Source organism: Trichechus manatus, unplaced genomic scaffold, assembly GCF_000243295.1.
Source record: "Trichechus manatus latirostris isolate Lorelei unplaced genomic scaffold, TriManLat1.0 scaffold00061, whole genome shotgun sequence".
Classification (NCBI taxonomy): domain Eukaryota; kingdom Metazoa; phylum Chordata; class Mammalia; order Sirenia; family Trichechidae; genus Trichechus; species Trichechus manatus.
In genome coordinates, this window is record NW_004443997.1 from 1,987,315 (window position 1) to 2,011,989 (window position 24,675).

The 24,675-nt window shown below is 48.2% G+C and overlaps 1 protein-coding gene across 4 annotated transcripts in view; it reads left to right on the forward strand.

Annotated features, from left to right (window-relative positions):
* Positions 1–24,675, forward strand: part of LIMK2 (LIM domain kinase 2) — a 59,297-nt gene that overhangs the window by 31,296 nt on the left and 3,326 nt on the right. For all 4 annotated transcript variants that reach the window (XM_004378961.2, XM_023733704.1, XM_023733705.1 and 1 more), the window contains 13 exons: positions 9,909–10,044; positions 10,724–10,833; positions 11,427–11,615; positions 12,904–13,009; positions 13,320–13,516; positions 15,552–15,738; positions 16,609–16,695; positions 17,382–17,513; positions 17,752–17,808; positions 19,631–19,696; positions 20,830–21,004; positions 21,698–21,753; positions 23,839–23,996. In XM_004378961.2, coding sequence (XP_004379018.2) covers positions 9,909–10,044; positions 10,724–10,833; positions 11,427–11,615; positions 12,904–13,009; positions 13,320–13,516; positions 15,552–15,738; positions 16,609–16,695; positions 17,382–17,513; positions 17,752–17,808; positions 19,631–19,696; positions 20,830–21,004; positions 21,698–21,753; positions 23,839–23,996 — 1,656 coding nt within the window. The remainder of the gene's footprint in view (positions 1–9,908; positions 10,045–10,723; positions 10,834–11,426; positions 11,616–12,903; positions 13,010–13,319; positions 13,517–15,551; positions 15,739–16,608; positions 16,696–17,381; positions 17,514–17,751; positions 17,809–19,630; positions 19,697–20,829; positions 21,005–21,697; positions 21,754–23,838; positions 23,997–24,675) is intronic.

Below are 24,675 nucleotides of genomic sequence, written 5' to 3' on the forward strand. Positions count from 1 at the left end.
GAGTTTCTGGCCCTCAGGGTGCCTTCTGAATGGAGCCATTCCTGGCTAGGGTGGGGCTTCTTTTTATTCTTTGGGAACAGCCTATTCAGAGGGCTGCCTCCCCCTCACCGGTGGTCCTGGTGTTCCCTTCTGGCTTCCCCAACCCAGCCCCATGCCTAGATCTTAATGCTGGGCTACTAGTCAGGTGCCCTAGGCAAAGGCAGAGCAGAACACCACGGTTTCACTGAGTCACTGGATGCTGGTAGAGTAGTGGGAGACGTCTGGATTAGGCGAAGGGTGAAGAGAACTGGTCCTCGATGTTGACTGCCAGGCATCCTGCTAGGCAGTTTATTGTTTAATCTCTTCCCATTTTATAGGTGAGGCAACTACCTTCTACATGGATAACATGGCTAGCTTTTTCTGTCTTTCTGAGTTTCTCTCACCTCCCTCTTCCACACCTCCCTCAGCGGTGTTGCCCTCCCTGGAGAGAGAGTAGAAAGAGGGCTGCCACAGCTTGCCTGGCATGTTGAAGGAAGGGCAGAGATTCTTTTCTGAAGAGCCAGCAGGATTCATCTTAAGTTTAGGAGGCAGGTTTTACTATGTGGAGTCAAGGTGCCAGGTGTTGAGGTAGGGAGCCACTGATCTAGGCCAGAGCCTCACATTAATCCTGCTCACTCTTAATCCTGGAAAGGCAGTTTCAGAGAGAGCTTGTTCCCTTGGGAGCCAGGAATGCTGTGCCCCTTTTCTTCTTTGGGGGCAAGATACAACTTAGCCAGAGCAAGAGCAGATAATGAACTCTCAACTCGAACCTTTGAGGGCTGGGCCACCAGTGACACCGAGTTCTGGCTGTCCTTTGTCGTGTTTTGCCCCAGCCCCTCTGGGGAACCTGACAACTCCCCCTCTACCAGCTCTGTTTGCCCAGCTGGACTCAGGAGGGGACTGACTGACTGACTATAGACCCTCTCCCCTCCCCTAAATGAGTGGCCGCATTCCTGAAGCCACTTCTGAAGAGACAGCCAGCAGCAAAGGGCTCTGCACCCCTGGGAGGGACCACCCAGACCCACTGCTGTCCCAAGTATCAGTCTAATCATTCGCCACTGGCACTGCGTGGTCAGAAAGCCAACAGCCCTCTCCTCTATTAGGGGGCCGTCCTCAAGGGCATCTCCCTGACCAGGTGTCTCTTCCCTCCCTGGGCCTCAGTTTCCTCCTCTGCAAAATGTAGATGCTAGACTTCTGAGCTGTGAACAAGTCCTTGAACCCAGGCCTCTGGGGGAGTAGAAAGTCCACAGGAGTTCAGGGGCCATGGTTCCAAAGAAAGTGACGTAACCCAATTCCACGAGGACGTGATCAGGTGTGACATCATGTGAGGGAGGGAATAGGGAACAGAGAATGAAGAAGCTAATTTCTGTGCCCCATGCACTGCTGCCTAACAGGTCACACTCAGCAGAGTGTCTTCCTCTGACTTGTGCTTCCTGCTCCCCTCCCAGTGCCATCAGTGTAGGGGTGCTATGTAGTTACAGGAGTGCTCCCAGGGGAGAGGAAAGCTCCAACTGGAACGGACAAAAGAGGTGAATTAGGAAGTGACTTTTTATTTGACATTTTTAAAGGATTTTTCTTTTTATAGAATTTCCCTTGATGTCCAACACTGGATATTTAATAAGCTTGCTTTGCACGTTATCTCTTGAAGAAAACAGGATCATGTTTGTATTCTCAAGCAACCCATGTTTGAAGGGAGAAATTACTCTTAACCCTGTCCAGTTTAGCAGTACCTTTGGCAGCCGACTTAGGTCCTCTGGGATTCTTTTCTCCTCATTTGAAAAATGAAGGGCTTGGATCAGGTGAATGGTTTCCTGCTTATGGTTTCCTGCTTAGCAGTTCTTGTGGCTCCTTGGAAGCACGCAGGCTCTTTCCCATTTTTTTTTGGAATCATGGAGGTCCTACCTTTAACTGCAGTAAACTGCACAAATTACTTGGAGTAACAGACATCCTGGCTTTTGGTTGGAACTGAATCACCTCACTCTGGTAGCATTTATTTCTTGTTGATCAGAGGCTAGTTAATGTGTTTGGTTAATGTTTCTCAACAGGTTAACAACATATTCCATAATAATTAGAGCTTAGTTGACAAATTGTTTGAATCCACAGGGTCTGCAGAAAGGAAGAGTAATAAAGGAATCTTTGGTGGTAAAAGGCTGAACTCTGATGGCCCAGGATGTCTAGGCCTCTGTCATATCTGCCCTTCTGGACCTCAAGGTCATGGGGCTCTTGGACTATGGTCTCTTGGACTATGGAGGAAGGAGCTGCCCATTTTCCCTTTCAGCCCAGTCAGAGCTCAGAGGCTAGAGACTGCTCACAGGGAAGAAGATTTTCCCCGACCACCTGTTCATGCAGGAGGCTAAGGATGATCATCTAGCCAGGCCTTCACCAGGACATGGGAGGGCTTGTTCTTTAAAGTGCACAAATCTGTAAGAGTGGCTGTTTGGTTCCCCTACCCCATGAGATTGAGAATTTACCTGTAACATTGGGTGGAAGAATTTGGATGTGAGTGAGGCCTAGCCTATCTTATCTCACTTCGTTTCTCCCAGCACAGCATCTTGCCTGTTTGTTCTTGCACATCCTAGATGCACAGTAACTAATTCCTAGTTGATAGGAATTGATTAGAATCAATTAATTTTTTTTTTTTGAAAAACACTAGACAACATATAAGTGGTAACTTTTTTTTTTAATTGTGCTTTAGGTGGAAGTTCACAGCTCAAGTGAATTTCTCATACAAAAATTTATACACATATTGTTATGTGACATTAGTTGCAATCCCCACAATGTGACCGCACACTCCCCCTTTCTACCCTGGGTTTCTTGTGTCCATTCAACCAGTTCCTGTCCCTTCCTGCCTTCTCATCCTGCCTCTGGACAGGAGCAGCCCATTTGGTCTCATGTATCTGACTGAACTAAGAAACACCCTCTTCACAAGTATTATTTTTTGTTTTATAGTCCAGTCTAATCTTTGTCTGAAAAATAGGCTTTGGGAATGGTTTTAGTTCTGCGTCAACAGAGCGTCCAGGAGCCATAGTTTTGGGGGTTCCTCCAGTCTCTGTCAGACCATCAAGTCTGATCTTTGTACATGAATTTGAGTTCTGCTCTGTACGTCTCTCCCGCTCTGTACTTTTCTCCCACTCAGTCAGGGACTCTCTGTTCTGTTCCCTGTCAGGGCCGTTATTGGTGGTAGCCAGGCACCATCTAGTTCTTCTGGTCTCAGGGTGACGGAATCTCTGGTTTATGTGGACCTTTTGTCTCTTGGGCTAGTATTTTCCTTGTGTCTTTGGTGTTCTTCATTCTCCTTTGCTCCAAGTGGGTTGGGACCAATTGATGCATCTTAGATGGCTATTTGCAAGCTTTTAAGACCTCAGATGCCACACACCAAAGTGAGATACAGAACATTGTCTTAATAAACTTTGTTAAGCCAATTGACCTAGATGTCCCCTGAAACTATAGTCCCCAGTCCCCAGCTACTCTGTCCCTCATAGTGTTTCGTTGTATTCAGGAAACTTCTTAGCTTTTGCTTTGGTCCAGTTGTGCTGACTTACCCTGTATTGTGTGTTGTCCTTCCCTTCACCTATGCTGAAGAATCAATTGATTTTTAATTGATTAAATAAATAATTTATTTTAGGACCTTCCTTATCTCCCTATGATAATAGCAGTCTGCTTCTGGAAAGATTACACCCTTAGAAACTCTATGGCCCTGTCCTGTGGGGTCGCTGTGAGTCGAAATCGACTCAATGGCCATGGGTGTTTGGTTTGGTTTGGGTTAGCACCCTACAGAAATCAGTTTGGTTCCAGGCCAAGAAGTAGGTCCATGTCTTTGATGTAGTGAAACCCATGTGAAAATGTTCACTACGGAGTAGTAAGTAAACAAAATTAAGCCTATGCGTACCTTACTGGTTAATTCACCCCTGATGGGAGAGAAAGGGATCTGTCTATATTTGCCCTTGGTGTGCCCAAATTAAAGAGTGGCGCGGAGGGAAATGAACACTTAACCGGGCACTTGCTGTGAGCAAGGTCATTTGTACATAATTTAATTCTCATAGCCCCATGAAATTTTACCATCACTAATGGACAAATGAAGAAATGGAGCCTCAGAGTCAGGAGGTAACTGGCCTAAGGTGACACAGATAGTAAATGGTAGAGAAGGACCCAGGTCTTGAGAGTTATTTATGAGAATCTCAACTGAGTATCTTTTTTTTTTTTCTAAACCTGTGTGTTTTCTGCTGACCCAAAAGGCCTCAGTTTGGATCTGAGCTGGCCCACTGAACTGAGCTGACAACAGGTTTCAGTTTACCTTGTAATGTTTTGGGAGAGGAGTTTTTGGAGGTCATCCTTAGGCACAGCCTCAGCATGAGCTCCTCTTGATGATCTCTCCTGACTGGAGGGTTTCACTTTCGTTCACTCTGGTTCCTCAGCAGTGTGGTGACTGATGCCATGGCCTTGGCAGACCCCAGCTCCACCACCTCCAAGCTGGATGCCCTTGGGCCTACAGCCAGGGCAGATTTTGACTTTCACTTGAAACCTTCAAAAGCTGAAAACCAGAAAAGAGCCTTGGCTTTGGGAAGGCCATAGTGTGGCCATGGCCTTTAAGAATCTGAGGTGGGACTTTTTTGAGTAGCACCTTACATTTTCAGTGTGTTTTGGATTCCTTTTTTAAAAGGGCAAAGACTGCTGCAGAACAGAGTACTACAGAATAAATGAAGGAGGAGAATGAATTGTGCCATTAACAGTTGGTACTTAGGCTTAAGGAGACGCAACATAAAGTGTTAACACTAAAAGGGACTCAAGTTTTCAGGGCTCCAGCCTCCTTTTCTCAGAAGGAAACACTGAGGCCCAGCTTGGTGAGATGTGCTTATCACCCAAGCGATGTAATAGAGTGGAAATGGCTTCCTAGCCAAGTCCATATAGTTTCAGGTTCCAGCTCAATCACTGATATATTGGGCAGCTTTGCAAAAGTGACTTGGCTGTGCTTTCAGTTGTATTGTCTATGAAACAGGGATAATACTAGCATCTTGCAGAGTGTGGTCAGGCTTAGAGATAGTATAAGTAAGGCACGTCATACTGTGCCTGGAAAATGTTTGTCATTCAAATAACAACTGTTGTTAACAGCCAAGCTAGGACTCTTAAGTCTTCCTTTGCGACTTCTCCTAAGAGCCCGGTTGTGTCCTGGGGCAAAACAGAGCTTTGGGGATCCATAGCCAGAACAGAAAGCTCTTCTTCAAAGACACCTTGGCTGAAGACTTCAGCCATGTAGCTGGCCATGCCCTTCAAAGACATTCCTTGTCACGGATGTGCATGTCGGTGATGTCGCTCTCCAGCCAGGTGCTCTCCCAGCAGGCTGACGTGGCTGTCTTCTTCATGCCTGCACTCGTTTCTCTCCCTTCCCCCTCTCCTAGGCCTGGCCAGGGCTACTTGCAGCAAACAAAAGCAGGATATTTATTGGCAGCGGAAAGGAGAACGTGTTCTGGTGCTCCTGTGCCCTGTGGCGCACATACCATTGTGAGAGTGTAACAGGGCCCAGGCCTGCAGTGGGGTGCAAATATGCCTGCACCAGCTTTTCTCCACTGCAGACAGGAGGAGGGAAGGACCTGGTGACCATGAGCCACAGGACCCTCTCCTCCTCCTGCTAGATCTTGTCACTCCCACCATTTGCCGTTTGGAGACATTTGTTTACAAGGCTACTCTGCCAGGCCCTTTGCTAGGTGCTGAGTCTACTAAGAGTAAGTGGGACACTGTACCTACCCAGGTGCTTTAAGTCAGAAGGCAGGAAGAAGAAGGAAACCCTTACTTCTAGTGCTGGCCCTCTGCTAGGTACCTCACAGTCATTTAGAACCACATTTAACTCTCACTACTGCCCTGAAAATTTACATGGTGATGTTTGACAAATGAGAGACAAGCAGCTTGCCCAAAGTTACTTAGGTGGTAAGTGGTCTGAGATCACTCAGGTGGTAAGTGGTGGTGCTGAGATTTTAAACTTGGATCATCTGGTTCCAAAGCCTGTGCTCTTGCTTTTGTTGCAGAGGTTGCAAACCCAAATTGTCTCAAGAGCTAGCCAGGTAACCTAAGAGTGGATTAGGAAGGATAGGACAACAAACCAAATGGCCCTCTTGGTTTATGTTTAGTTTTTCTACTTCTGGTAGAGATGTGGTTACAGAAAATCATTTATTATGGGAAAGATAAGCACAATGGTAAATCACAACAGAGTTGGTCTTGGTGTCAAGGAGATGATTGGGGATGGTGAGGACTGTAGCTAATCAGAAAGTGCATTCCTCACCTAAAAGGTCACTGTAGCTCACCTCCTGCCAGTTGTTGCCACGTCAGTGTTCCTAATGATGAAAAATCCAGATTTTTATGTGAAACATCCCAACTTTTAAGTATTGATGAACGATTTTAAAATATCCATGACTTAGAATCTTTCTAGACCTGGCTTTGCCCCCTATCTTCTGTGTAGCCTTGAGCAAATCTCATAACCAATTAGAGCCTGTTCTTACAGCTGTAAAGTGTTTTCTTTCTGGGGATTGATTGTCACCGTGTGAGCATGAGGTAGCTGAGAGAGTGAGAGAGTAAAGGTAGCAGGACAAGCAATAAAGGGCTTCCAAACAGCCTGACATTTGAGCCGGGCCTGAAGGTTTCAGCAGGTGGAGAAAGGGGACTTACTTGACTTCAGAGTAGTTGGGAACCAGAAACTAAGATATTGGTGCTTTCTGCTCTGGCCTTGGTGTGCCCTGGGATCCTGGCTGGGGGGAGAGCTGTCAGCCTGATTCAAGTCTCAGGTTTTTGGTTTTGTTTTTTGTTTTTTTTTTCTGAGATCTTAGCAGACATGGTGGATGTGTGTGACATGGTTTCTGCCATCAGTAAGTCTATTATGTGAAGAATTCTCGATGCATGGAGCCATCAGAGACTAGTAGTGAATGACTTTGCAGTAAAGAAAGTGCAATACAGTTCTTGGCCAGAGCAAAACCAGACCTTACCTGGATTAAGTATAAAGTGCCGGTTGGAGAAGGCTAGAAACCCAGACTGGAGAGGTATGTGAGCCCGGAGAGTGAGGGACCTTCAATGTGAGGCTTAAGAATCAGGAAATCAGTATTGGCTGGATTTGGTAGAGAAAACTCATGGATTGGAGCTGGGTGCTGGGAGAGGGAGATGGGACGGCAGCTTGGAGTGGGTGGGAAAAATGTAACTATTCACAGAGCTAGGGGCATCTGGGGTATAGTCTTATCCCATCATTTCACAGAAGGGGCCTTGTCCAAGGGCACGTAGCTCCTCGAACTTGAACCCAAGTCTCTCTCCCGATTCAGAGCTCATCCAACGTGCCTTTTACTTTGAGAGGAGTTTGGGTCCTATGCCCAGGGTCTGTCCTCAGCCTTCTATACGTGGTTCTTACGGCACAGTTCTAGGCATTTCATATCCATACCCTTCCTGCCATACCAAGTGCTCAAGGCCTTGAAGTTCCGCATCCATAGGACAAGTGGGAAAAGCAACAGGATGGCAGTAGCCAGCAGCAGAGCCATCTGTGTGGTTGAGCACGCAGGGTAATTGGGCACTCCAAAGAGAAAGAGGGATTCTCAGGCTGCCTCTGCACCCACCTAGCTCAGCTTCTGCTTTCCACAGCTCCTTCAGTGCACTCCCATCTCCCTCCTCTACCCACTGTGGTGCAGAGTGGTAGCACTCATTGTGGCTGCTCATCTTGCAGTGTTAAGTTTTCTTTAGATGTTCTCTTCCTCAACTAGTTATAAGCTCTTGGAGGGCAGGATTGGGGACCTCGTGTTTCTGTCTTTTATATCTGCAGTGGCTAGCAAGTTACTATAACAGTGCAATTGCCCCCTCCACACTTTGTAAAAGGCTTTCTCATACATTAACTTACAGTTAACTCACAGTGGCTCTTTGTAGTAGCATGCTATTAGTTGCAGTTTTTCTATGAGGAAAATCTATTAAGAGTTGTCCAAAGCTACCCAGCTAATGGCAGTAAATGGCTAAAAGGTAAACTACAGTTATCATCATCTTTAGTTGCAGAAGACATTTATTGAGTGCCTGCTGTACTAGGCCTTTTATATAAACTATACTTTATACTTTAATACACACTATTTCATTTAATTTTCACAGGAATTCATTTTACAGATGAGGAAACTGTCAGAGAAGTTAAGTAAATTACCCAAGATGATGTAACTAGTAAGTGGCAGGGTCAGAATTCAATCTTAGAGCCATCCAGCTCTCTGCTGCCTCCCAGAAGCGAGGATGTGGCCAGTGTGAGTGGTGCCAGGCCTTGACAACAAGAATGAGGAATCTGCTAACTAGAAGGAAAGAAGTGGCACTGGGTAAGCAGGCCAGGAAGTTTTTAAGTCTGTATGCCGGTAGGCTCAGAATGAGAAGGAGGTTGTCTGTGTAGACCTGGCCTGAGACCAAACCCAGCCTGACTGAGAGGTAGAACTTCCCAACCAGGTGGCTGTCGGAGACCAGCTGTGGGTCCTCACATTTACATCTTGAGCTGTGCTAATGGAGTCTTTGTTTTCTCCCCCAATATTTTATTTTATTTTAAATAATATTCTATTGTGTTTTTGGTGAAGGTTTACAGAGCAGTATAGGTTCCCATTAAACAATCTCTGCACAGGTTGTTCAGAGACATTGGTTACATGCTTCACAAGGTGTGTGAAAATTCTCATTATTTCTATTCTTGTTGTTCCATTTCCATTAGTCTAGTTTCCCTGCTCCCTCACATTGTCATCTTTGTTTTAAAGTAATTGTTGACCATTGGAATCATATCGGTGATTTTTTAAGGGAGCACAGTACTTACAAGTGATACTCATTATTTTTTTAGCCATTTGTTAATTAGCTACAAGGTGACCTCAGGGATCCCAATATTGTATTTTGACAGTTTTCAAATCTACAGAAAAGTTGAAAAAATAGTTCAAAGACCATCCATGTGCCCTTCATCTAATCTAGATTCATAATTTTTAAACTATTTGCTACTTTTCTCTCTCTCTGTCTGTATCTATATATATATACATTTTTCTGCTGAACTCCTTAAAAGTAAGCTGTGATCATCTTGAGTCTTTACCTTTAAATACTTTAATATGTTTCCCTAAGAATTCTCCTACATAACCAAAGTATCGTTATCACAAGAAAATTGACAATAATTTCATAATATAATACGTAGTCCAAATTCAAATTTCCTCAGTTGTTCAAAAAAAATGCCACTCACAGCTGTTTTTTGTCCACTCCAGAATTGAATCCAAGATTCAGGTATTATGTTTGGTTGCTATGTCTGTAGGCTTTTTAAATCTCTGTCCCTTTTTCCTCCTGTGACATTAACTTTGGAAGAGTCATGACCAGTTGTGTTATAGAGTGACCCACATTCTGTACTTGCCTGATTGCTTCTTTATGATTAACATTGATTTAGCAAGAATACTTAACGTCAGCAATGCTGTCAGAGATTGGTAGGTTTTGAAGAGTGGAGGTGATTGAGCTTCTTTGGTTCATTGAGAAATCTGTCTAGACCTGAGGTTTTTAACTGGAACCATAAGTAGGATTCAGGGGATCCTTGATACCCTCTCTCTATCCCCCCGCAAAAAAGTATACGTACACACATTTTCTTTGTATGTGCATTTTTCTGGGGGAGGCTCCTTGGCTTTCATCAGACTCTCAGAGGACTCCAAGACCCAAAGAGGTGGTCTAACAGCTGAGGTAGGCAGCACAGCGCTGGTTTCTGGGGCTTGTTCACTCTGAACTGGCTTACCTTGAGGAGATGCCTCTGAGGTGTAATTTTCCCCGATCCTGGCTTTGGATCAAAAAGGGGACTGTCCATTTTGTTGGTAGGCCTGGGAGCCAGGATAGCCTATGTGGCCTGATTTCCAGGGACCTAGGAGAGTTTTTGTGCTTGTCTTGCCTTCCAGGTGTTCCGAATGCCAAGATTCCCTCACTAATTGGTACTACGAGAAGGACGGGAAGCTCTACTGCCACAAGGACTACTGGGGGAAGTTTGGGGAGTTCTGCCACGGGTGCTCCCTGCTGATGACAGGGCCCGTCATGGTGAGTGAGTCCCTTCATCTTGGCCCCTCATGGTCATCAGAGTCCATTGGCAGTACCTCTGCTTCCCCGTGGCCTGTCATCTTTCTGGTCTTCCCATCAGCCAGGGTTTCCCCCCTTTATTTATTCATTCACTCAACAGATGTGTGTTGGGAATCTCTTAAGTGCCAGGTGAGATCCCTCCCTCAAAATTGTAAGTGTTGGGAGTGGGTGGGTAGGTGGTCAGGGAGGAGACACATGCATTGGGGAGAGTATTACAGGTCAAGAGGATGACACACCTAAATTGTGTTCAAGGAATCAAAGGGAGACCCTGGAATGGGCTGGCAGAGAGAAGTTCCACCTCCTGTACCTGTTCCAGACAAAGGGATTTAAGACATAGTCACAGACTTGTCAACCCTGTGTTGGAGGGATTGTGAGCCTTTCTAGTGGGGATGATTACTTCTGGGACTTGTTCTCATGGCTGAGACCAAAGCAATTTTTTGTAGTCTCAGAAATGACAGGGAAGGCAGCAATCTGAATTTTTCTCTGGCAGCTTTAGGGGAGGGGGTAAAAGGGTAGATTATGACTGGGGTCTGTAGGTCCTTGATCAAGGGTCACTCACCCCACCGCTGCTTCTACTCCAGCAACAGCAGCTGGGCCCAGTCCTCCCTGACAACTCACTTCCTCCCTCACCTGCTCACAGGTGGCTGGTGAGTTCAAGTACCACCCAGAGTGCTTTGCCTGTATGAGCTGCAAGGTGATCATCGAGGATGGGGACGCATATGCACTGGTGCAGCACGCCACCCTCTACTGGTAAGAGGGTGACCCTCTGTCCATCCTCCCCATAAGCGTGGCCAGGGGAGAGGTACAGGTGGCAGTATGGGATGGTCAGAACACTGGATTCCTATCATAGCAATGCTCAAAACCAGCTCTATAGCCTGTAAGCAAGACAGTTGATGTCTCTGCCCTCTATTCTTACCCACCATTTCACAACACTCTGCCCCAGAGGGAGAGAATGGCGGGAAAGGCACTCCCCAAGGAGGATCCCAGAACAGTAAAGGCAAAGCCCCTTAGAGCTCACCCAGTCTAACTGCCACAGTTGACAAAATAAAAGAAGTCAGACTGAAGCCGAGAGAGGAGAAGGGGGCTGGGGCAAGAACAAAGAAACAAGCCAGGCCACCTCACCCCTGGCCAGTACACCACTCACTGCAGATCCATCACACCACCCTCAGCCCCAGCCTACCCTAGGGAGCCCAGACTCCTCATTCTGAACGACTGTCTGGAATTATGGCAAAGAGGGTGGTAGTGGGTCTGTGGATAGTGTTACTTGAAGCCACATGGTGCTGGAGGAGGGGATCCAGGTGGGGCTTCAGAATCTTAGACCACTTTATGGCCCTTCTCACCAGTGGGAAATGCCACAACGAGTTGGTACTGGCACCCATGTTTGAGAGGCTTTCCACGGAGTCCGTACAGGACCAGCTGCCCTACTCCGTCACGCTCATCTCTATGCCAGCCACCACTGAGGGCAGACGAGGCTTCTCCGTGTCCGTAGAGAGTGCCTGCTCCAACTACGCCACCACTGTGCAAGTAAAAGAGTGAGTATTTGCAGGACTGATTGACCCCACATCTGCCCAGGGAGCCTGGAGCCACTGGAGAAAGGGTCCTTGAGCAGAGTCCATAGATGAGCCTCAAGGGGCTCAGAAAGCTAGTCTTGTAAGAGCTCCCTTCATCCTCATCTCATGTCTTTTTCCTGGAGCTTACTATGCTGTTATCACACCTGGGCCTTGGCACTTATGTTCTCTCTGCCTAGATACTAAAGACCAGAATCTGCTCATCTTTCAGGTCTCAGGTTTCAGGGAGTGTTTGCTCTTCGAAATTATCTGATTTGATTATGTGTATTGGTTTGTTTATCATCTGCCCTTCCCACTAGAATGTAAGTTCCAGAAGGGACTTTGTCTTGTCAGTACAGCACGCCTAGGACTTGGAACAATGCCTGACACATAGTAGGTGTTTACTGATTATTGTTTGGTTGGTTCAGTGAATGTGAATGGAGGAAAGAGGAGAAAATGGAGTCCATGGCCTGAAAAAGGTTAAGACCCTATCCTAGATCCAAGACACAGACCAGATGGAGAAAGAGTCTGCATCCAGCTATTACTAATGATGAGGCACCTCTGGCGCTTATTCCCTAAATCATTATAGTGCACTTACTCTGTGCTGGGAGCTGGGCTGGTGCTTGCAGTACAAGTGAGAGGTACTAGGTTTGGAAAAGTCAGAGGAGATGAGGTCTGTTCTAAACCCTCATTAGATGAAATGGGGAAGGAATTGTGTTCAGGACCAAGGGGGCAGCATGTCCCCAGAGGTGGGAGTCTGTGGTGGTGTCTGGTATAGACTGGGTGGTTGGAAGTAGCTAGAGGGAGCCTGGATTATGAAGACCCAGCAAGGTCCATTGAGGGGTTTAAGCACGGATGTGATGCGACCAGATTAGCGTTTTAGAAGGATTGCTAGTGTGGAGGTTGGATGGAAGGGGATTAGCCTAGAAGTGAAGACACCAGTCAGGAGGCTGTTGCAGTGATTCAGGGGAAAGATGTGGTGACCATGATAATGGAGAGCCGTGGATAGACCAGCACATTCTCAGAAGGCAGGATTCTCAGAGATGGTGGAGTAAGGGAACTCAAGATGGGGAGGATGATACCCAGCTTTCTGGCTTAGGCCACTGGGTGAGTGGCGATGCCCTTCACTGAAATAGGGCACCTCTGGAAAGTGATGGCCTGGGCCTTTGGGCCAGTGGCAGGCCGGGGGCCTTTGAGCCTTCCTGCATAAGGGAAATTGGCTGGCCATGTCTTTAGGACACCTTCATCCTGCCTCACTTCCTGCCTGATACAGGGTCAACCGGATGCATATCAGTTCCAACAACCGCAATGCCATCCACCCTGGGGACCGCATCCTGGAGATCAATGGGACTCCTGTCCGTACACTGCGAGTGGAGGAGGTAGAGTATGTGTCCAGGCTGTCTTGTGGGGTGGGACATGGAACAGATCCTCTGGGAGATCAGGCTGTGGCCTTTAACTTCCCCACCCTGTCTCTTTGTCTCGGCACTGAGCCTGTGACTACTAGTGACCTTGTGTATCAGCCCGGTATGTTCTCAGGCCAGCAGAGATGCCAGGCAGAGAGCACTGTGGAGCTACTGGGAGCTGGAGGCCACCATTAGCTACGCTGTGCTTGGATCATCTGGGCCAGGGTGGGTGGTCCTGGGATGGGGCATCCTGTGGGAGCCAGCCTTACACTGCTCTTGACCACAGGTAAAGGACAGGATTAGCCAGACGAGCCAGACACTTCAGCTCTTAATTGAGCATGACCCCGTCTCCCTGCGCCTGGACCAGCTTCGGCTGGATGCACGGCTCTCTCCCCACATGCAGAACGCTGGCCACTTCCCCACCCTCAGCACCCTGGACACCAAGGAGAACCTGGAGGGGACGCTGAGGAGACGCTCCTTGAGGTGCCACCTCCCACCCCTGCTCTGTTGCATCCCTGTGCCATCCCTCACATGAGGCAGATCCCAGTGGAGTTAGGGAGGGAACTGGCTGGCAGGGGCTGGGCTGTGAGGATTGTGCTGACCCAGCTTCCACTCTGGGGATCATTGTTCATCACCAGGGCTTGTGCATGATCTGACCCAGCTGTCTGCCAGGTTTCCTTAGAAACCAAAGGTCAGGCTCTGTCCACTGAGCTCCTGAGCTGGATGGGAGGTAGCAGCATGGCCTGTGGGGGAAGTGTGGGACTCAGAGCCTGGAAATAGGGGCACACAAAGGATATACAAGGACTCTGACAGCCGTAAAACAGGAGATGAGCACAAGTTGTTTCACACTTGAGAGAGACCAACAGCCCAGACCTCAGGGTCTGCCAGGCCCATGGCGAGGGAGCAATCTCCCTAAGGGCAAGCCCCAAGAGGGAGACTTACAGGAGTCAAGAGCACCAGCCCTCAAGGCAGACTAGCCATCTGGGCTTCGAGCTGAGCTCCCTGCACAAATGACTTCATCTGTCTGTGCCTCGGTTTCTGCATCTGTGACATGGAGTTGCAAAATAAAGGTGGCTCTCTTGCTCAATTATGTAAGGATTAAATGTGAAAAGGACACAAAGAAGTACAATGCTTAGCATAGGGTCAGCACTCAGTGAATGGGAAATTAGATTGTCTTTCTCCGCTATCCTGACCAAACAGCCTGAATCACTCAGAGCCCTCTTGGCTGGCATCTCCTGGAAACGGCCTCCCTATGGTGGTTCCCCTTACTTCCGGCTGCACTTGGCCTTGGTGGCATGAATGAGGTGGTGAAGGCAGAGCAGAGAAGGCCTAGGAATGCACGGCCTGAAAAAGGGAAGGTGTAGGGGCAGCAAGAGAGCTGCTCATGTATCTGGAGGGCCATCATGCAGGAGAGGGGACAGCTCTCCTGAGTGCTCCGGTGGGTATGGTCAGTGGGAGGCAGAGAAAAAGAGTAGGGCAAGCAAGCCTAAGCCAAGTAGCCAGCCAACCTCCGTCCTCTCCGGGAAACCCAGTAAAACAGGAACATACCACGGAGAGAAGTTTCTGGGGTTGCAGTTCACCTGCATTGCTGTGGACTTCAGCCTTCTTGTTCTTTCTTCAGTAAGTCAAAGTAACAGTCATCTGCCATTACTATTATTTGCTGCTCTTAAAAATGTAATAAGTCATCTTGAAAAACCAGACCAAACCCGTTGCTGTCAAGTTGCTTCCGACTCATAGCAACCCTATAGGACAGAGTAGAACTGCCCCATAGGGTTTCCAAGGAGCACCTGGTGGATTTGAACTGCCAACCTTTTGATTAGCAGCCATAACTCTTAACCACTACACCACCAGGGTTACTGTTATAAAAATCATACACGCTTATTATTTTAAAATTCAGGAAATATAGACAGGTACAAAGATACGCAAAATGTCATTTGCTGATTTTTTGGATGGGCTGCTGTTATTGGAGTCCCTGGGTGGTGCAATTGGTTAACACACTTGACCGCTAACCAAAAGGTTGGATGTTTGAGTCTACCCTGAGGTGCCTCTGAAGAAAAGCCTGGCAGTCTACTTCTGAAAAATCAGGCATGAAGACCCTGTGGAGGACGGTTCTACTCTGACACACATGAGTCAGAATCAACTCCATGACAACTGTGGTGGTCGTAGTGGCATGCTGTCATTCCAACCCAGTCAGTACCTTGAATCAAGTAGATGTGGAAGATGGTGGGCTCCCATCTCCAGTATTATCAAAAAGTGAGCATTATAAGCTAATAGATGCTGGCCAGTTGTTTCAGGTGGGAAGTACTCAGGGTTCCCATTTTGAATGTTTTTACTAAGTGTTTTTGAATTGCTGATATCTGCAACCCCAAAAGGGGCACATCTGTCTGATGTCAGAGCCTTCTCCCTCATCTCAGCACACTGTGGAGACTGAGAATTGGAATTGCCCAAGGTTTCTTCCTCCATCTTTTCCTGGCGGATCTCTGAGGCCTGCCGTACCCCCATCCCTGCTTGTCCTCAGGCGCAGTAACAGCATCTCCAAGTCTCCTGGCCCCAGCTCCCCAAAGGAGCCCCTGCTGCTCAGCCGGGACATCAGCCGCTCAGAATCACTCCGCTGTTCCAGCAGCTACTCACAGCAGATTTTCCGGCCATGTGACCTCATCCACGGGGAGGTCCTGGGGAAGGGCTTCTTCGGGCAGGCCATCAAGGTGAGCACAGACAGTGGCTGCTTTGCTCTTCTATTCCCTACCCCTCTCTCACCTGCTCTCTGGAGTTCTCATCCCATGGCCTCACCCCTACCCCTGCAGAACACCAGGCCTCCTTCCTGGCTCTAGGTGGGAGTCCTTGGAAGGCTTGGTGATGGGGTAAGGAGTTGCACCTTCCCTCAGGCCACCTAAGGGCAACATTGCCAATTCAGTGAGCTTGCTGGGCCTGGAGTCTGGGTTTAGGGTGAGCTGTACCCAGGGCCCCTGTGTCTCCCATCATTGGGTGTTTATCAGGTGCCCACAGGCCTCTTGGTGCTGGGCCTGCTGTGAGGAGCACACAGGAGTGGCTCCCGCCTCCCTGATGAGCAGTCTCAGGGACTAACCTCTCTCTCACTCTCTCTCTCTTCCCCTCTGCTGAGAGCTGGGAGGGGGGGCCAGGTAAGCAGTGCATATCAGCTTGGGGGGCAGTGGGGCTGGAGAGTTTGCCCTAACCTACCCAGCTCCCTGGCGCATGTCTTTGGCACTGACCCTCGTGTCCCCAGACCCTCACCAGAACAACCCAAGGGACTCACTCCTGTTCCAGATAACCACAGTCCCTGCTTGGCTTGGCAGCGTCCCCTCCTGGCCCCTTCCCCAGCCCCCTTTTCTGGATTCTCATTCTCCTCTGTGCATGCCCAGCTCTCCAGGGAAGAGGGTATACTCCTTGCTGAGGCCCCTGTTGCTCCCATGCTGTATCTTCCTCATATGAACTCTGTCAGTGTCATCAGGCTCAGTGTGTCCCCCAAAGGACGGGATGACCAGTTGCTAAATTTTCACAAACTCCAGAACTACTGCCTTTGGTCTCTGCACTATTAATAGTTGCCCTCCCCATAGGTGACACACAAAGCCACAGGCAAAGTGATGGTCATGAAGGAGTTGATTCGGTGTGATGAGGAGACACAGAAGACTTTTCTGACTGAGGTGAGAAGATGGGGTGGGTGGCTGGGAGTTTGGTGTCACCATTGGATGGGGAAGAACCTTACAAATAACAATTGAAAGAGGAAAATTGGTTTGGAATCACTGACCTGAAAACTGAGCGAAAAAGAGTTCCTGGGGAAAGCTCCTGCCCCCTATATTACAGCATAATTACTTGTTCATTGACCATTTACTACAGACATACAAGCTGGGTGGTGGGGATGCAATAACTAACAAATGGGTGATAGACATGGAAGCAGACCTGATTTTGTATAACCTGGTGCTCTAATCTGCCACCTTAACACCCTGCTAAGGGCACCTTGAGTGGGGCCACCCAGAGAAACAGACACCCCTGAGCATTTACACAGTTTTCACCGTGTCAGCTCCCCAAGTTGCTCCATTGCCATAGTCTTCAGTTGGCTACACTTTTCTGGGTGCTGTCCCTCCAGGTGTTTGCTTCACTCTTGGACCCACCCACTCCAGTTCCCCTGGTGCAGTTCCTAGAAAGGCAGGGTCCCCATTCACCTGGAGGCTCTTGACCCTTACCTGATCTGAATGCCCTGCCACATTACATAAGCTGGAGGTGGGAGATGTAGATAGCTCTTGCCAAACTGCCTCCTGAAGGGAAGGGATGAGGAAGGCATAATGGAAAGTAACCAACCCTACCTTCCCTCCCACCCATCCCCCGCCAGGTGAAGGTGATGCGTAGCCTGGACCACCCCAATGTGCTCAAGTTCATTGGCGTGCTGTACAAGGACAAAAAGCTGAACCTGCTGACAGAGTACATCGAGGGGGGCACGCTAAAGGACTTTCTGCGCAGTGTGGTAAGCACACCACCCCCACAACCACCAAGATGGTGGGGTTGTCAGTGGGACAGCTGTGCCACCACTTACCATGGAACCACAGTGGCCAGAGGGGCCCCCTGCTTTCCCCTACAAGGACCATGCCAGGTAGAGCTGGGCACAGGTAGGGAGGGTTCCCTGGAAGACTACAGTAACCCACAAGAGGACCACAGTAGGACAGGACCCGACAGCCTCTGATGGGCATTCTCCGATCCTGCAGGACCCGTTCCCCTGGCAGCAGAAGGTCAGGTTTGCCAAAGGCATCGCCTCCGGAATGGTGAGTCCCACCAACAGCCCTGCTGGAGAGGTGCAAGGATTATAGGACAGGCACTGGGAGGCAGAGGCCCAGTCCTGGGCAGCTTGTGTGGGATGGTTTTGTTCATTCAGCAGTTTTTTTATTGAGCTTCTCTCTGTGCCAGTGAAATTGCCCCCAACTGGCTGTTCTTAACTCACAGCCCTACTCACAAGGAATTCTAAGTCTTCAAGGGCAAACAGGGCACAGACAAGGCAAACAGGAGACGCAAACTGTAGCACTAGGTGGCCTGGGCTTCCTGTCACAGAGGTGTCTGGTGTTGATGGCCTTAGAGCAAGCAGAGGACCTCACCACCTAGAAAATCTGAGAAGGGGACATTGAGCTCTAGTTGAGAGCTGAAAGATGGCCAGATTTGGATAGAAGTTCCTGTTGGCAGGGAGGCCCCAATGTTGAGAGGATGACAGCAGCATAGGCCTGGGGGAAGGGAGGAGGAAATAGTCTATTCACCTGGGAAAGAATGGTACAAAGCAAAGCAGTAATACTAAGAGCTGACAGTTATTGAGTGCTTTCTATATGCCAGGCACTGAGCTGAGGGATTAACCTGCATGAGCATACTTATTCCTCACAACAACCCTGGTTTCCAGATGAAAAACTGAGGCTAAAAAAGGACAGAGCTGGGGTTCTGGGCCAGTCAGTCTGGCCCCTGAGCCTGAGATTTTAACTAATTCTCTTCATGTGAGGTCTGTAACAACAACACTGGAACAGTAGATTGGGGTAGATTAAGATATCTAGGTTTCAAGCTAACAAGTCTGGGATTCTTGTAGGAAGACAAAGAGACATGAAGGTTGTATAAGCAAGAACGTTTTGTGGCCAGAGCTGTCTTTTAGAAGATGAGTCTAGCGTGGTCAGTAGGTTGGGTGGACTTGGAGAGTCTCAGGGCAGCGAGACTGAGTAGGGGGGCTGATGAAATGCTTCGGGTTCCTGAATTAGGAGAGTGGCTATGGGAACAGGAGACTTGGGAGGCAAGGTGGAGTCAGAATGGAGAGACTGGTTGTCAGAAGGAATGGAGTAGGAGTTGAGGTGATTTGAGGTACCTAGAGCGCTGGTGGCGCAGTGGTTAAGTGCTCGGCTGCTAACTGAAGGGTTGGCTATTCAAAATCCACCAGCCATTCTGTAAGAGAAAGATGTGGCAGTCTGCTTCTGCAAAGATTACAGCTTTGGAAACCCTATGGGGCATTTCTCCTCAGTCCTGTTGGGTCGCTATGAGTTGGAATCAGGTCAACAGCAACAGGTAGAGGCATCCATGTGGTTGGGAGCGCTGTGTGTGAAGAGAAGATGTCTTTGAGTGGGGCTGACATTGAAGAGGCCTGAAGGGAAAACCAGGCCCACCGGCATCTGAGGAGCCGGTAGCATGGGAGAGGGTGGGGCAGCCTTTAGGTAGGAAGAGGTTAAAGTGTATATTCAAAGTGAGGAGGGTTAGGGTTAGTCAGGAGCACAGAGCTAGCGTGGACCAAGAGGAGGTCACTTCTTCCACTGTCACAGGCAGGAAGGATCCAAGGTGGGTGAAGCCAGAGATGGGAGGAGGGAGTAGTGCACCTGAGGAAGTCACTTCAGATGGCCTAGAGCTTAGTAAAATGAATGGGGCAGAGATGAAAGGGCCAGGGCCCAGTGGAGTTGGAGACTTTAAGAGAGGGCAGCGAGGGTAGCAGGGGTTGGGGCTGTGGAGCCCGGGTTGGGTTCCGAAGCTGGATAAGGATGCCTGGAGAACAAGTTCTGTGGCCCCAGTTCCAGGTTTGGGTCTGCTTGATTTTCTGGTCTTTGGCCTCAGCTCATGCTTGTGTTCCAGGCCTACCTGCATTCCATGTGTATCATCCACCGGGACCTGAATTCGCACAACTGCCTCATCAAGCTGGTACGCCTCAGAGGCCATCCCTCTTGGCTTTTTTTGTCACAAGGGAAGCTAACTGTCCCCCCTGGCTTCAGACCAGAAGCGTCCCCTGGGCCTTCTTTCTTGCCCCTCCTGCTGCCTCTGATGCCCTCCTCTGTCGTCTGAGAGCTCCCAGACACAGAGAAACACGATTCCACCTCCTCTTAGTAGCAGCCTATGAAATCGTTTACTTAGAAGGGACTCAGAAGCTCCGTAAGTGGATATAGAGCTCTGTTACTTTACCTGGTTTCATCCCCATAATTCTCCTGTGAAGCAGCTAACTTTTTTGCAGCTGTGACACCTGAACCTGAGAGCTAGTGGGTTTATGGGGACCAGTTTGAGGCTGGGTCTTCTGATTCAGCATTCCTTCCACTGCCCCTCAGCTCTGCTGTTACAATGTTGTTCCTCTTATGACTTGCAGTCTGGCCTCCTGTGTGACTGTCTACCAGCTGGCCCAGGCTCTGTCCTCTGGACCCACACCAAACCATCTTAATCCCTTTTCTACATGATTGCCCTGTAGCTATTTGAAGAGTTTATCTCCCCCAGGTCCCCATACTGACTACCTCCATCTTGTCTTTCTCTGTCTTATCCTGGTTCTAGCCACTGCCTTAAATCCTTCTGGGAAGAAGGCAGAACAAAAGAAATCCCCTATCTCACCTCTGAATCCACTCTCTGGGCCCCAGAGCCTCACCTGTCCAGGCTCAGGGGCTCTGCTGTGAACACTCGGGTATTCCTGGGAATTTGCTGTGTGCACAAGCTGCATGTTTAGAAACACAAATGCCGAGCCTTGTCTGCTAGATAGAGTTTTGCCTCCCTGGGTAGTGCAAACGGTTATGTGCTTGGCTGTTAACCAAAAGGTTGGCGGTAGGAGTCCACCCAGAGATGCCTCGGAAGAAAGGCCTGGTATCTACTTCTGAAAAACCAGCCATTGACAACCCTGTGGAGCATAGTTGTACTCGACACACAAGGGGTCGGAGTCGACTCCATAGCAGCTGGTTTTGGTCCTTTGCTGTGCACCTTTTCTCCCCTTCTTCGTGCTTCTCTGGCCTATGCCCCTACCCCAGGGCTAGGTTTGGGAACATCTCTACCAGGGCCTGATCAGCCCTGTGTCCTACCAGGACAAGACGGTGGTGGTGGCAGACTTCGGGCTGTCACGGCTCATAGTGGAGGAGAGGAAAAAGCCCCCAGTGGAGAAGGCCGCCACCAAGAAACGCACTTTGCGCAAGAGTGACCGCAAGAAGCGCTACACAGTGGTGGGAAACCCCTACTGGATGGCCCCAGAGATGCTGAATGGTGAGTCTTGAGGCCTGGGAAGGGCACGCTCCCAGGAGGGGGAATCCCACTGAGGCTACATCTTGCCTCCAGGGAGGCCTGTGAAGTGTAGGACCAGATACCCAGAGCCCAGGGCTGGGTAGTTTTCATCCTTTGCCAGGTCAGGTCTCATAAATTTCCTCTCTGAGCTCAGGGCTGGGAGTTAGTCGTCATCCCATCCTGGAGGAAGGGTGAGGTCTGACTGGCTGTTGTGCCCTAGCGTTTGCCTTTTCTTCTCTCTCCTTGCTGAGAACTGAAGTGTGGTGCCCCCTGGTGGATAATGCTCAAACCAGCCAGAGATGCTAGATGGGATTCTGTAAACTCACATGATTGTGAGGTCTCAGAAATAGCCCAATACAACCCTTTTTGGAGTCTGAGGCCCAGAGAGTTTAGTGGTTTGCCCCAACACACAGCAAGCTGATGGTAGAGCCTGGATGAGTGTGGTTCTCTTCTCTTTACTGCACCACGCACTTTCATCGTGGACAGTGCTGTTTTATAATAACAGGGCTGAGGAAAGGTGATATATGGTGGTACCTGCTCTGGGCAGCCTTTGGAGCATCTCCATGGAACCTGTTCTAGCCCAGGTTCTTAGTTGCGGCTCAGGTTGGCCCTAGGCCCTGTGCAGAGCAGATAAGGGACTTAAACTTAACGGCATGCTCTCCTGTGTTCCCAAAGGAAAGAGCTACGATGAGACCGTGGACGTCTTCTCTTTTGGAATCGTTCTCTGTGAGGTAAGCTCCAGTACAGAGGCCATGCCTGAGGCAGCAGGCCTAGCAGCGCTGTCTTGCCTCAGAACTGGGTGGGGGTTCCTCTGCCTAGGGAGGAGTAGCTCTCCATGAAATTAATCATGGTAGTGTTTTATGGTTTATAACACATCTTCACATCTGCTCACACACTTGAGTCTCACTGGTCCCTTGAGAAGGACTGGATAGAGTGTTTTCAGGTGAGGAAACAGTTCAGGAAAGGGCAGTGGCAATGCGGAACTCTGGTAGAAAAGGCAGGAGGTTTTCACGTGGCTGTCCATCTCCCTCTTGGGCCTAATTCATCCTTGCCCAGTTCCCCCCACTCCCTCCCCTGCCTGGTGGTGCCCCCACCCTCAACCCAACAAGTGGAAGTAGCCACTCCAGGAAGTGGCAGCCCTGTGCTAGGCACTGTGGGGTACAGAGTGAGTTGTGACATGGTTCCTACCCTTGGAGCTTAGCAGTTAGACAGTAGCATATCTCAGTATATCTTGAAGCAGGCAGTTGAACACACACATTGAAAGGCTTCTGTAATTCCCACAAAGTTGTGAGTGGGAGAGGAGAGACAAAGGCCATTTGGAATAATCTAGGAAGGTTTTTTTTTTTTTTTTCAATCGTGGTAGGAATATATATAACAATCTGAGAACCATATAGCTGATAAAGGTCTAATACCCAAAATTTATAAAATACTTCTACAGCTTAACAACCAAAAAAAGACAACCCAATAAAAAACGGGCAAAGGACTTGAACAGACGTTTCACCAAGTAGGATATTCAAATGGCCAACAGGCACATGAAAAAATGCTCAGAGTCATTAGCCATTATGGAAATGCAAATAAATCAAAACCACAATAAGAATGTCAGTGATCAAAAAAACTGAAAACGCTCGGTGTTGGCAAGGCTGTGGAACCCTCATCCATTGCTGGTAGGAATGTAAAATGGTACAGCTACTGTGGAAAACAGTTTGATGGTTCCTCAAAAAGTTGAACATAGTTCTGCTATATGACCCAGCAATTCCACTCTTAGGTATATAACCAAAAGACCTGAAAGCAGCAACTCAAAGAGACATAGACACCAATGTTTGTCGCAGCACTACTCACAATAGCCAAAAGGTGGAAATAACCAAAATGTGCAACAACTGATGAATGGTTACGCAAAATGTAGTATATGTATACAATGGAATATTACTCAGCCATAAAGAGGAATGAAGTCCTGATACATGCCACAACATGGATGAACCTTGAGGACATTATGCTGTGTGAAATAAGTCCGACACAAAAGGACAAATACTGTAAGATCTCACTTACATAAAATAAGTAAATATAGAAACTAAAAGTAATTAGTGGTTACCAGGAGCAGAAGGGAGGAGAAGGAGGGCTTTTGCTTAGAGTGCACTGAAGGTGTGTTAATAGTGATGGGATAAATTTAGAAAAAGAGCAAAAATGGTTGCACAACTTGAAGAATGCAATCAGTGTCACTGAAGTGTACGTGTAGAAAGTGATCAATTGTATGTATTGTGTGTATATTATGGTAAAGTTTTATATATATATATAAAACATTTGCCAATTCAACAATTTTTACATGTATAATTCAGTGACATTGATTACGTTCATCATGTTGTGCAGTCATCACCACTATCCTTTTTCAAGGAAGGTTTTTAAAAAAAAATTTTTTTTTTTTTTTTAAATATCAGTTGAGCATCTACTGTATACAAAGCACTAGGCTGGTGTCAAATAGTATGAGACACCGCCACTGGCCTTACAGAGCCTTTACTCTGACACGAGCCAGAGCAGGGTGGAATGTGTGGAAGCTTCCAGACCTCATGTGCCAATGTGAGACATTGTGCTTCTGCTGCAGTGAGACCCCCTCTAAGTCTTCCTCAGCAGCTGGACTCTCATTCAAGGGACAGATCTGGGTTACCAAGATTTGGAGAGGTGGGCAGAGGGCAGCTCTCTGACCTAGGTTTTTCTCACTCCCTCTCCTGACCATCCTTCCTGCCCACACACCACTACCCTTTCCATGCCATGTGGCTATGGCCTTCTCTGTCTGTTCCTGACCAGCATCTTCTCACCTGCAGATCATTGGGCAGGTATATGCAGATCCTGATTGCCTGCCCCGCACACTGGACTTTGGCCTCAACGTGAAGCTTTTCTGGGAGAAGTTTGTCCCCACAGACTGTCCCCCAGCGTTTTTCCCCTTGGCCGCCATCTGCTGCAAACTGGAGCCCGAGAGCAGGTTGGTGCTACCCCCTTTCCCCAGCTCACGCGGTCCTGGGATGCTTGCCTAGCCTTAGGCTGTCTGACTCTGACACGCCAGACTGTACAGGGAAGACAAGGGTGTAGTAGCACATGACCTCGATGTGATACACAGAGACACAGCTATTAAATTTTAAAAGAAGAAAATTCACCCACACACAGTTGTCATTTCAGAATAGATAGAAATATTTTGTATTTTGTCCTGCATTTTTCAGGTTACTACCCAGTCTTCCTGTTTATCCTTTTTGTTGACTACATGAAATTCTACTAAGAGACTGTCTGAACATATTACAATAAACATCATGCAGACTTCCCCAATTTTTCTGGTTTTTCTTTACTGGAATGAGTAATACTACAGTGAGCATCTTTATGCATTTAACTAATTTCTCCTTTAAGGAAATCTTTTTAAAATTACCTTTATTCTTCTTAGGTTATAGTTTTCATTACTACCAAAGTTAACCCAGGCCTTTCCAAGTTTTTGCATTAGAAAACTAGAATCTTTATATATGTTTGCTTTTTCTACTATCAAAAGTCATGTTTCTTTTAAAAAACAAGTTCAAATGTTGCCAAAATATATTGCTTAGGAAGGATGATAAATCTTCTATTCTACCCCAACCAGTATACCCCTCGACACTCCTCTTACCTCCCCAACTTCACCC